We start from the raw sequence: 13,514 nt of genomic DNA on the forward strand, positions 1-13,514 counted from the left end.
GCAAATATGTCTCAGCTTTCTTGAAGATTAAACACATAATGCTACTTGTTTAATCATCAAACAAGTGTAAACTACAAGTTCATATAAAAACTAACCATGTATTTACAGAAACAGAAACAGTCTTTTCTTGCAACTATGTCTGCCCAATGAATTCTAATTTTAACAAAGCTGGCTGTAGATAAACTCAGAAACTTTTGTTGATGGTTGTGCAGTGCTATTTAGTTCGTTATAAGTTATGGCAAAAACATTTCTGCTTTGCAGAAGATACATAAAAGAGTTAGAATTGTGGCACACTCCAAGTACTCAAAAAAAAAAAACTCAGCTAGTTTCAATTTTTTAAAAACTGAGGTTAGCTTAGGCTTTTTTGAGTTTTTGCGCAAAACTCATGCTAGTTTAGATGTTTTTCATATACTCAAACTGTTTTTTTTTCTTGGAATGTTGTATTATCAAGTCATTTTGATTTTTTATGGGTTTAAGCTTGATTAAGAGTATTTTTTCAGACTAAAACTACTTTTAAACAGTTTTGTTTCAATTTTCTCATGAACTTAAGCTAGATTTTGGTCACTAATGTTGACGTTTTATGCATCAAAGATTTACAATCCTGAAATTAACTTTTAAAGGGCAGCAAATGATGAAGTTTTTTCTGTCAAACCCTGTCTTGTACTGAGGAAAGAACTGGACAGCAACAAAAACAGCATTTATAGGTCAAAAACAACTCAAGTTTTATGTATGTCCTTTTGTTATAGCATCACCTAAACATAATAGCAACATAGCATCTCACAACAATTTTATTTTTATAATATTAGTTCTTTGTGCTATATTTAAACACTACCCAGTTTTGTAAAGTTAATTTCTAACTTTTTCATAAAATTCTATTTCTATATCAGAACAGTTCATCTTTAGAGACGTTTGTTTTTTTAAAACTTGTGTTTAAATGTATAATAGCCACAGCTTTATCTACACCTGGTGTTGAATATGTTGAATTCTTTAGTGGGCAATTAACAACTTATTTAGGACACGTTCAAAATTCAAGAACCGCTTACTGATTGAGGGTAAGGGTTAGGGGTAACAGTGATAGTGAAAAATAAATTAATAAAGTGCAAAAAATATATAAAATTAATTTATAAAAATAAAAAAAATTCAGGTGGGTTTTGATTGGATGGGTTTTGAACAGGGGTGGATTTTGATAGTATATTACTTATTTCTACAATGTGATTTTTTACTAAAGTATTAATCTATGTATCTTACCTACTAACATTTTGTTTGGTAAAAATGAGAATGATAAGGCCATAGGGGTCAATTTAGTTTTTTACAGGCTAATTTTATTTTGTAAAATTTGGTTTTAGATATTAGATACTTTTTACTGCTCTAAGTAAGGCTAAAGGCAGCTTTTAAGACATAAGTGATCAAAGTTGGTAATTACAAATGGTTTCTTATGGAAGCAGCAGACTAAAAAAGCAAAAAAAAATCACTAAATTTAAGTAATTTTTCCTTCTTTACTACTTTTTCTTAAAATTTTTACTATTTATTACTTACTAGCATGAAAATTTTCATTAATTTTTTTTTTAATAAATTAAGTAACCACCTATTTTATGTAAAGATGATTTTTTTTTGTTTTTTAACAAATTCCAAATTGTCATTTCTTTTCAAAATATTTGGAGGAATTTTTCTATAATTTTTAGGTCTGTAGCTCTAAAAAAGGGTTATAGAATTTTAGTACTTGTTTAATTTTTCTAGAAAAATAACACTTAAAACTTGATCCATATGTTTATATTGATAACGTTTTGAAAAAAGACTATATTTCAATGTTTGATTAAAATGTTTATGTTGTATAAAAATTAATTTATAGTTTAAGCTTACATTTAACAGCCAATGTCAATTTTTATAAAAACTGCACTTTTTCCAAAAAACTTGTTTACAAAATAAGTATAACATTTATCTTAAAATACACAATTAAGTTATATATATCTATGCTAAAGCTTATACATTTATATGAAAGTATTTTTAAAATAGTTTAAAATAAGTTAATAAAATCATTATAGCAGATAATTTAAAATTTGCATAACTAAAACACTATGTATAACGTTTTTTAAGTTAAATTTTTTCAACACCTTTAACAAATATTTAAGGAATTAATTATAAAGTATATTGATTATTGCAGACATACTATTTGAAACTTTGGTCTTAAACAATAAAAGTTGTTGTAAAAAAATATATTTTATTGAAGACGTCAATCTGATCTTGTAGGAAATGGAAAATTATAATGTTAGTTTTAAATGCTAAGAAGTTTTTAGTTAATTTAAGTTTATTTAGATTATTTAGCTTACAGTCTTAAGTATTTTTTAATATTATTATGTGCTTTGAGTTTTTAAAGAATTTTATTCAAGCTAACTAGTTTTTGTTGCAACATTAGTAACTAATACTTAAGTTTTACAGTAAAAGTACAATATATAATACGTTTTACATCTTCAAACTAGCCTTAAAGAAACATGCTTTAGCATTTTTTTTTAAAACTATGTTAATTATATTAATCCACAAAGAAAAATAAGCTACTTAAAACTCTTCAATATCATGTGCAAAAGCCATATGGTTCAACAAAAGTTCAACAAAAGTAATATATATTTTATCAAAACTATGTAACTTTTACTTTTTGGATACTGATTCTTAAGTAATAAGTTAAGATAACTGATTCTTAAGTCTTATTACTTAAGAATCTGTATCCAAAAAACCTTATAGAGTCCAAAATCAACAAATTTCTTGAAGCTCACAAAATTGACTATTCAACATTTAAACAAAATGAAAATATTAACACAAAAATGAAAAGAAAACAGAAACCGAAAACTACTCTTATTTCACAACAGTTTATGTAGGTAGTTGTTCAATAAGATTTCAAAAACGAATAGCATACATATCAAAAGCAAAACATTAATATTAATCCGGCCTACACCAGCAAAAAAGTTTCTGACTACTTCAGCAACAAAAGTAAATGCTCGAAAGTATTTGACGCAAATGTTATCTATAAATACACCTGCTCTGCAGATCAGAGCATCTCTTACATTGGAGAAACATCACGGCAAATATTCTGACAAATTACAGACCACTGCGGAACAGATAAAAACAGCGCAATATTTGAACATCTTTTAATTGCACACCCTGTCAAAACTCTGACATAGTTCAAAACTTTAAAGTTTTGAAACGATGTAAGCAAAGCAAACTCTACAGCCTGGAATCAATATTGATTGAGGAAGAGCGACCTTATTTAAATACGCAAATAGCATTAAATGGAAAAACAAAACTATTAAGAATCTATTAATAAATATATCTTTATTTTTACTTGCTAAATCTCTAAATTTTGTATTTATTTGAATTTAATCATACGTTATAATTTAAAGTTATTTTTTAAAGCTGTTCAATTACCAAAAATTTTTTCAAATTTCATTTAAAATTTATCACTTGACAATGAAACTCGTATATTTTTAAAGAGCTTTGTGTAATGAAATATAAAACAAAATGAATAATCTATTGATATTAAGTTTTAAATGGTTTATAAATACATATTAAGCACTTATTGCTTTCATTATTTCACGCAAATGTACAATTCAATCTAATTTCTAGCTTCTTCAAAGACTTGGTAAAGGAGCACAGGGATCTGTATACCTAGTTGAACACATAAAAGAAAAGAAACAATATGTCCTTAAAAAAGTAGAGTGCAATGATGAACATGAAGCTAATAAGGCTTTCAAAGAAGTAGTTTTTGTTTTTGTTTTATTACTAACTCTTCAAGTGTTTAAAATTACAATGTTTAAAATTTTGGAATGAAAACAGTAGTTTTGTACCAAAACTAATTTAATTGTTAAAAAAAAAGTTGAATATGATCATCATTGGTCTTTAACTCTTAATTGTTAGTAGTATATAGTTAATTAAGGATTTATTAACCATTAAAAAATATTTCTGTTTGAAATATACTTTTATAATAAATTTCATAAAAACTAATTTCAGTCAAAACAAAATTCATAAAAAAAACTCAGTCAACAAAGTTGTTTTATCTAAATCAGGGTTTACAAAACTCACTTTCATAAACGCCCACATGATAGAAATTAAAAAATATATATTTACCCCTTTATTAGATTTCCCTGTGACTAGCTAATTAAGCGGATACTTTTTCGCTCCTTCATTACGTATAGCCCCAGATAGTCAATATCAAGATTGTTCACTTTTAGGGGGACCCTGGTCTAAATACTAGAACATAGTACACAACTACTAAATTAATTAGCTTTTTAACTTTTTTAGGCAATGGCTTTGCAAGAGTTGAGACACCAGTTTGTTTGTGGATACAGAGAGTTTTTTGTGACATGGGACAAAGAGGAAGAAGCCATGTTTGTTTGTATTGTGATGGATTATTATGAAATGGGAGACCTTGCAAAAGTTATAAAAACCAAACGAAAAAAGAAAGAAAAGTTTGATGAGCTTGTTAGTCTGTTTTAAAATATTTTTTGTTTAAGGTTTGTGTTAAGTTATAAAGTTTTCTAGTTTTAAGTTAAATAAAATTATCGTAGCTGTATCTAAAAAGTTTTTATAAATGAAGATGAAATAGTTTGTTTGATAATGCAATTATCTAATAGTACTTTTTTTTGTAAAGTTAATCTATAGAGTTGTTAAGTTACTTAATTTGAATAGTTTGGTTTTAATTTTTTTTTTGTAATAAATTCATAGATTTTAAATCATTAAAAATGTTAAAAGCATTTTTTACAGAACAAGATAGTTTGATGTTTCATTGTAATATTTTGCTAAAACTTCAAAGTGCAGCTGATTTTATGCAAAAAATAGTTATTCGTATTTTTATTTTTGTTTTTGACGTTTTAGTTTTACTAATACAAATACTTTGAACTAAAGTAAACAGTGGAATTTGTTCAGTTTAAACTAAATTAGTTAAGATCTTACTTTAAAAGCATGTTAGTTTTTTTTATTGTATAATGAATATCAAAAGGTTGTTTTATTAGTTATTTTGTATTCTGTAAATTTTTATCAGCATTTTTATATTAGCCTAAAGCTAGACAAATGTAATTGATGATAAAATATTTAGCTGCTTTTTGAAATTAGAAGAGAAAAGTTATTTTCAAACTTTTTTAATATTAAGAAATTGACTACTTATTTATAAATGAAGTTTAATTTTAACATTTTTCTAAATTCAGCTTGTACTAAAATATTCAGTTCTTAATAAAATTTTTGTTTTTACCTTAACTCAGCCCTAGTTTAAAAATGTTTATATTGTTATATAACAGTATTTAGAATTTCTATACTATGATACAAATAAACTTTTTTGTACATTTACTTTTGACAGATACTTAAGAAATGGTTGGGTCAAATAATCGAAGCATTAGTGTTTGTACATAATAAGAGAGTGATACATCGTGATTTGAAACCTTCAAATATCTTCATGACCACCAATCTGAGTATCAGTTTAGGAGATTTTGGTGTTGCCACAGTTTTGGGAGATGCCAGGACAAGAACTAGAACTACAGTTGGTTAGACATTTGAAAATAAACAACTTGAATCAAAGATTAAGATAATATAAATGCACTTAATTTATGATTTTACACTACAGTTATGCTGCATTTTTCAGATGCATTTAGTTATATACTTTTTTAGTATATCAAGCGATGTAAATAGTTTAAAGTTTTTTCATTATCATTTATTAAGTTAAAAAAAAGTTTCTTAAGTATTTATCTTTAACTTCCAAGGAGTAATTTAATTCTATCAAGACTATTATATAAGAACTTAACTGCATTGTCATGTTCACTTATGACTTATGTGTGTTTTAATCATAGAAATACTTGTAAACTACTACTACACCTTATAGATTTAAGTGTCAATGTGTCAAAAGTTAAGTCGGTTTAATATGAATAAGTTTTAAAAAGTACATACTAATGTATAAAGATGAAAAGGTTTAAGGAGTCAAAACCGCTTGTAGGTTCGATGAACTGGATGGCGCCTGAAGTGATGGAGCGCCCTTATGACGAGAGGAGCGACGTGTGGGGAGTCGGATGCATTCTGCTTGAACTCGCCACTTGCGGCATACTTGATGTTAGTTGATTTGCACTTATTGATCTTCTTTATTTATATACGTTGTTCTATTATTACAAGTTTAAATCTTTATTGATCTGAGTTAGGTAGTCTTATTCATTTTTTGTGATGAAATTTTTTTTAGAGTTAATTTTTTTTTTCTATATTTTCACATACTTTTTATATGAAATGTTGTTTTTTTAAGTTACTACAAAAAAACTTGAAGACTTAATAAGTTTCTTTTACTGTGAGAATAATAGATCGATTAATTAAACGTTACAAATACTTTTTAAGATTTTTAAAATTTGTATGGTTATCCCTTTAGCTTCTGGAAACTGTAAAAAAAAACTTAAAAATATATATTAGTTAAGAAAAAACTAAGTAGACATGAGGTATAAAACTTTCATTTTCAAAAACCGTTCAGTCCCAAGAAACCTCTGGAGTTTTGTTCGAAATCAAACAAAATCCGCAATGTCTGGAAGATAATTTCGCGAAGCTGATGCATAACGGGTTTTCTTCTCAAATGTGTCAGCTGATACGAGATATGCTCAGAAGAAACTTCCAACAGCGTCCCACTGCAGTGTTAGTTTATTTAATATTATTTTATTGAAAAGCTTTTCTTATTAAGCCAAGAGTTAATTATTATAGTATTTTTTTATGAAATAAGTTTGTTTTGACCAGTAAATAGAAGATTTAGGGTAAAGTGTTTTATATGTAAGTGTTCCTGACATGACCAACATTTATGCGTCTTATTGTAAAATTATTTTATTGAAAACTCAATTTTAAACATCACAATTACGTTGATATGCGTTGAAAATTGACAATAAAGTTTTAATAAATATAACAAATATTTACATAGTTGTGTACTTAAAAGTAAAAGTTTGTAAGTGTGTACATAAAAGTGTCTCAAAAGTAAGTTTTTATTTCATGGCTTTATATTAAATAAAACCAAAACTAATATAATAAAATGTTTATTACTTACTTGAGAATTGAAATTCTAAAATATTTTGCAAGTTTTATATTTTTTGGTTTGTATTATCACTGTTTAAAAACATTCAGTTTTTAACTTTATAATATAATTTTCAAGTCTAAGCGTCTAAAAGTGTTATTAAATTTGTTTTTAATTTAATTATATACATTTGCTGAAATCACACCCAAATGACACAACTACCTAGATTTTAAGTTAAAAGGTTCTATACGTTTTTTCTTTTTATAATTTCTCTTTTTTAGAGAACTTTTTCGACAGGTGTAAGTATTATTATAAAAAAATGTTTTCTTCTATGCTAATACAAGGTAAGTTTTATCGAACCAAAACTACTTTAGCTTTATCTTGTGACATTTAAACTGAAAAAAGTTACAAAAGAGCTACAAACAAGTTAGCACTTTTTCTGTAGAGTGCAAAATAAAGTTCAACACTTTTAGATACATCATATAAACATTTTACGGCGCTTAAGGCCTTGTAAAGCTTGTTTTTATGTTGCTTAAAAGTTAGTTTTATAACGTAGTTGGGTTGCATTTGTTTCTACTATTATGACTACGAAACAGTTATCAATAAGAAAAACATTGTGAATTAAATGTTAAACTGCTTTTATTCACAGAGATTTGTTAGCTTATCCTTATGTGAAGGAGTGTCTTCAATTGAATCCAGATTCGACATTAGCCAAAAAGAAAACCAAGAACTCAAAACCTGTCGGTCGGTTATGTTTTAGTTTACTTTTTGTTTAAAAGTTCAAGTGTTGTATATTTTTAAGCTATTTTTTATACTTAAATATATAAAAGCTTACTCGGAAAAATTTTTTATTATATAAATATGCATAACAGCGCTTCGAAAATTTTTTATTAGTTGTTTCGATTATTTAAGTCTGAGTTATTATTTAACAGAGCCGATTCCTAAGGATAAATCTCCACATAAGCTATATACTTACATGGACAAAAATGCTTCAAACTCCGAAGCTCAAAAACAGTTGTTTGAAATTTTATTAACTGAGACAAACAATAAAAATTATTGTGAGTTTAATAAACAACTTTTAACTAAAATAGTTATATCTTTTGAGTTGATAGTTTCGTCTAAAATATTACTTGTTTAAAAAGATACAAAGAGTTATATTTGATACTAAAATTAAATATGAAGTAAAATATAGAAAGTTTGTACGTTATAAGTATTTAAGATAAAATTTAAAAAAATCAAAATGATTTTAGAAAAGTGTGTGAATTTATTTGTACTTTAATTTGTATTATATTAACTTTAACATTTTTAAAGTTTACAAGCTATAATTTTTAGGTGTGAAGGTCGATTCGAAAATGCGTAAATTGATTGGGAAAATTATGAAAATTCACACTGACGTTTATCAAATTCAGTTGAATGGCTGTAAGGTTTGTATAAAAGTATATAGTCAAAATCATATATTTCAATGAGTTTCTTTAAAACATATTTTAGGATTTTTCAAAGTATAACTTTTATAGCATAGAAATTTATAGCATAAAAAAAGTAGAAATTAGCGTTAGACCTTGATTTAGTTTTATAAAATATATATTATTTAGCTGTTAAGATACATATAATAAATATGTTCCTTTTGATTTTTTTTTCTTTGATAAATCGTTGTAAATAAAAGTGGTTTTATAAATCGTTATTTTTTGTATAAAAATATTACATGTCCTTATAAAAAGTTTAAACAATAAGACAACTACATGTTTTAATATTTCATTACCTACTTGGTAGTTTCATAGGTTCAACTTTACATGCATGTTTTTAAATTTTCCCCTTTAAACAGAAAAAAATTAACTGCAGATATTGTTAAACCTGCTGGAGAAGAGCGCATCGCAGAGTGAAGTATTGTTCGAGAGGGACACAATAAGCGCGGTGATATCAGCTATCAAGTGCGACTCCACGAACCGGGATCTACAGCTCAGTGCTGCTTCGTTGATAATGACCTTGTCCGCTGAAGGTTGCTTGTTTAGTTTTTAGCCTGAATTGATGAAAGCTCTATTCTAACCAAGAAATTTAGAAACCAAGTGTTTATATTTCTACATGAAAATAATTAAATTAAACTGTACTAAAAAAGAGTGTAATATTTAATAACTGTTTAGTGACATTCATTAAATATAAACAAATTGAATTGAAGCAAAACTGTTTCAAATCAATTTAATTTGCCGTATTTTTTTCAAAAAGAGGTTACATTACAAACATAATCAAAATCAACAAATACAACACAAACAGAAACGGCCGCGGAGAAGATAGGAAAGCAGGGAGGCGTGCAGGACATTTTGTCCATTCTGCGCCAGTTCAAGCACGACGCTGAAATCTGCATCAAATGCTGCTCGGCGCTGTGGAGCCTCTGCGTGAATGGTGCGGTATTTGTATAAAAAATATAGAAATGTATTTTACGTTAAAACTGAACAGAAAACAACGCGGGAATAGTGACCGAGGAGAAGGGAGTGAAGGACATATGCGGGGTGATGGAGAATCACCAGAGGAACGTCAGTGTTATCGAAACCGCCTGCTCAGCCATATGGTCGCTGTCGCTTGAAGGTGAGATTTGTTTGTATTGGCATACCGATAATTGATGTAAAAATGTGGTTTTTTTAAATATTTAAATGAAATACATATATATATATATATTTAACTAAAAAAGCTTCAAAGTATTTAGGAAAGTTCAAATGTATCAGAAAACTAATAGTCAATAAATTTAGTTTAATTATTATTATTCTTTGACAATTTATTCTTTTTTTCTCTTTTTTTATTTAGTTTTACCTGCATGACATCTTTTAATAACTCAAAGGCAATTTTTGTTCAAAGTTAGCGGGCTACTTTGGTAGTCTTTACAGCCCATTTTATGTGCAATGTCACTTTTTTTAAAGTGGTTTATCTGATAACAGTTAGATTTTGGTTATTTAAACAAGACATCAAGTTTATTAGATTATTTTAATCTAGCCACGAAACCATGTAAAATAAACAGTTTTTAAGTGTTTTAAGGTAATTTCTGCGAAATAAAAATGATGTAATTTATTTACCTGAATTCAAGTTTTTTAGTTTGATTTATTTCTATAACCCGTCTTAAATACGTTTGTGTTGTTTGAACTTGTCATTTACGACTTATTTGTTAAGTTTCTTCACTGTCAGTTAATTTTTAACTTTCTCCAACTTGAACACTCAATTTCAAAACGATTTTATTTAAAATAAATAAACAAAACACACATTATGCTGAAATTTTCTTACAAAAAATAATTTTTTTTTTCATTACTGTATGTTAAATATTTACAATTTAAACTGGTTATTTGTATATGAAAAGGAAACATGCTATATAAAATTTAATAATTTTTGGTGATAATTAGATAAATTTTGAGTTGTAATGATATTTAAAAAGTTAGTTACGTTTAAGATTTAAATTAACAAAAATGTAAGCTTATTTATTAGATTTCACAATGTACTTAGTCTTTATGGCACTATTTAAAAAATGCTTACTTTTTAAAAACTTGAATAAAACTTGCTAAAACACAATAATTTTATTAATGAAAACAAATTAAATCATGTATGACTTTTTTTCATAATTTAAAAACATACTTTTCAAACACCATTTATAAAATTTATTGAAAAAGTCTTTGTGTTTTTAAACAAAACTAGTTTTATTAAATTATGTTATTTTACTGTTGCTTTTTACTTTAAGTTTATTTAGTTTTATAAAAGTATCAAGATAAGTTGTGACAAAATATCAACTTGTCAAATCTATTTAGATATTTTATTATACAATTTTTAAACGTTATTTTTGTTTATTTATATATTATTTCAGTAAAAATTTTTCAATGTATACATACTTTAACACTTTTAAGTTTAAATATTTGGTACGTTTGACACATAAACTTACTTCTACCTACTAGTTATTTTTTTAAGATTATTATTTCATTAAAGATTAAAACTTAAAGTCCTTTTTTTCTTTCTTAAATTTTAATGATAGAAATTGTTTTTGTAGAAATGAAGTTAAATTACAAAATTTAAATGTTATTTTAGAAGGAAATTTGGACGTTTTATCGGAAGTTGCGATAATACAAATAATAGAAATATTGAATGTACATCACAAACACGAAAAATTAGTGAAAAGTGGAATGATGGCACTTGCTTCCATAGTTACTTTGGATGGTTAGATTTACACTTTCAATAAATTAATAATTTATTATAAATTAGAAAATAATTTTTTAGTTTTAAAACTACTGTTTTAGAAATTTTATTACTGTTTTTTTTTCAAAAAAAAATTGCTTGTAACAAAAATTTTTATAAAACAATTTACTTTTAATTTCTTATAAACGAATTAAGTAGAATAAATGTTTAGTTATCATCTAATTTTTTGTAAAATTTTATTTAACTTTTTACTTAAGTAACAAAAATACAACTTTTAATGAGTTTTTTGTTTAAAATAAAACAACTTAAAAGCTTTTAAAAGATTTTAAATTTTATTATGCTTATTGACTGTTTTGCAAAATTTTAAAATGAATTTTCTAATGTTAGTGTTGAAAATCATTTTGTTTCGTTTATAACAACATGTTTAGTTTTCTTAATCTAGCCCAAGTGTTTATTTAAAACCTAAGTTGTAGCGGTTTAAAACAGTTATAGTTTTAATACTTGAATGTAAAGTCTTAAATCAAGAATAAGTTTGAAAAATATTAAAAACAGAAGAGTGTGCTTTTAAAATACTGAATCCAAATGGAAACGGGACAATTCAGGGAATGGAAATATTGAATAAATGTTATTCACACCACAAAAGTAGTGAAGAAATAGCTGACAGCTACACAACATTGCTGCTCGAACTTACCGAATATGGTAGGTGTTTACTAATTTCTTCATTTTTTGATATAAAAATTATAAATCTGTGTTGAAGATAGTTCAGTTTTTCTTATACTTTGATAACTATTCTTTTAATCTTCTTAGTTTAAAATCTTGTTTTCAAATGGTTTTAATGTCGAAAAAAATGTTTGAGTGCCATCGTAATTGTTTAATGTTCATTATAGTTATTGTTTTGTCATTCTACTACCTCAGCCGCATAGTAAAGTGTTTTAAAACTTATCATAATTTTAGTAGCAAGTTGAAACAATCTAACTACAGACACATAAAGTACAATTTAATACAATAAATTAAGCACACAAGTTATTTTTAAAATAAACTTAACTACATCATGTATATAAGTTTGAAGAACTTAGCTTTTAAAAAACGCAAAAAGTGATAATGTTTTTATGAACCTTTATTAAAAGTAGATATTATAACTACAACGAAGTTACACTTTTCAGTCAGTAATTTTGCATCATAATTATAACTTTACAATGCTTTCTGTAAATTTCAATGTTTTTTCTCGCAGTAACATCTAACAACATGATAAAGATTTAAAAGATAATTGTGTTTATTAACAGACGATGTAGTTGATGATTTAAAAGCTCAAAGTAGTCGGCTGAAATCAATTGTAGAAGAAATTTCTAGTAAATACAGAAGCAATACAGTAAGTTGATTTAAAAAGATAAGTATCTGTATTTATAGTGTTATAAATTACAATAATTAATTTTTAAACTAATTGAAAATTAATTAATACTGTATGATAAGATTCTTAGATCTATTCTTAGAGCTTTTTGAGACTCCTTAGATCTGTTCTTAAATTTATTTGAGAGCAGTGAAACGCCGTTAGTTGAAATAACATTTGTGGTTAATACTGTATGCTTAATTTAAACTTTGAAAAAATATCATATATTTTGTTTATAAATAAACTAACAAAAATATTTATGATACAGAGCACTTTAAAACAAATTTAAGTTTGAAATAAGTTATAAACTTTTAAAATCCTCTAGTGAGAAAGTGCTAACATTTTTCTGAATTAGTTTATCTCCATAAGTCTATAATACATATTCATAAACAAAGTTAAAAATCATTTGTGTTTGTAAACACAGTCAAATAAGATTTGTTTTACAGGAGATTTTTTCAAGCATGGAAGAAGTATCTGAGCGACTTAATTTTTAACGTATATTTTTTAGTGCCAATAATGATGTTTGCTGTTTAATTTCAACATTTTTGATAATCATAACTTACTTCACTGTGCAATTTAGTACTCACTATATAAAAAGCAATATAGTATTTTTTTATAAAACACTATGCACCTACTTCACTAATAGATGTTTACTTTTATTTCTAAAATCGCAGTTTCAATATTTTTCATTCTTTTAAACTGTGTTTTTTAAACTAAACATAAGTTTACACAAATTTTACATATGCATGTTACTGACAATTCGTTAGAAGGTGTATTTAACTGTTTTGTCTTAATCTTAACTATTTTGATTGTTGTATGTTTGCACTGATGTTTAAACCAAAAAAGAAGGTTAAAACCATTTAGAAAAATCCATTTAACAATAGTTTAAAACAATTTGAAAATAATTATGTTTGTTTCGAAACAAGCTATCGATTGAAAATATAATTCAAA

The 13,514-nt window shown here is 25.8% G+C and overlaps 1 protein-coding gene across 1 annotated transcript; it reads left to right on the plus strand.

Moving 5' to 3' along the window:
• Positions 1 to 2,159: 2,159 nt before the first annotated feature.
• Positions 2,160 to 13,288, plus strand: LOC145842132 (serine/threonine kinase-like domain-containing protein STKLD1). Its single transcript, XM_082949520.1, has 16 exons — positions 2,160 to 2,265; positions 3,616 to 3,747; positions 4,291 to 4,470; positions 5,342 to 5,525; positions 5,972 to 6,084; positions 6,488 to 6,645; positions 7,662 to 7,756; positions 7,945 to 8,070; positions 8,345 to 8,436; positions 8,852 to 9,008; positions 9,281 to 9,409; positions 9,464 to 9,592; positions 11,069 to 11,197; positions 11,729 to 11,875; positions 12,460 to 12,545; positions 13,010 to 13,288. The coding sequence occupies exons 1-16, from the start codon at positions 2,251 to 2,253 to the stop codon at positions 13,055 to 13,057; spliced, it is 1,920 nt and encodes a 639-aa protein (XP_082805646.1). The 5' UTR covers positions 2,160 to 2,250; the 3' UTR covers positions 13,058 to 13,288.
• The last annotated feature ends 226 nt before the right edge of the window (positions 13,289 to 13,514 follow it).

Source organism: Thalia democratica, chromosome 8, assembly GCF_965202585.1.
Source record: "Thalia democratica chromosome 8, ktThaDemo2.hap1.1, whole genome shotgun sequence".
Lineage (NCBI taxonomy): Eukaryota > Metazoa > Chordata > Thaliacea > Salpida > Salpidae > Thalia > Thalia democratica.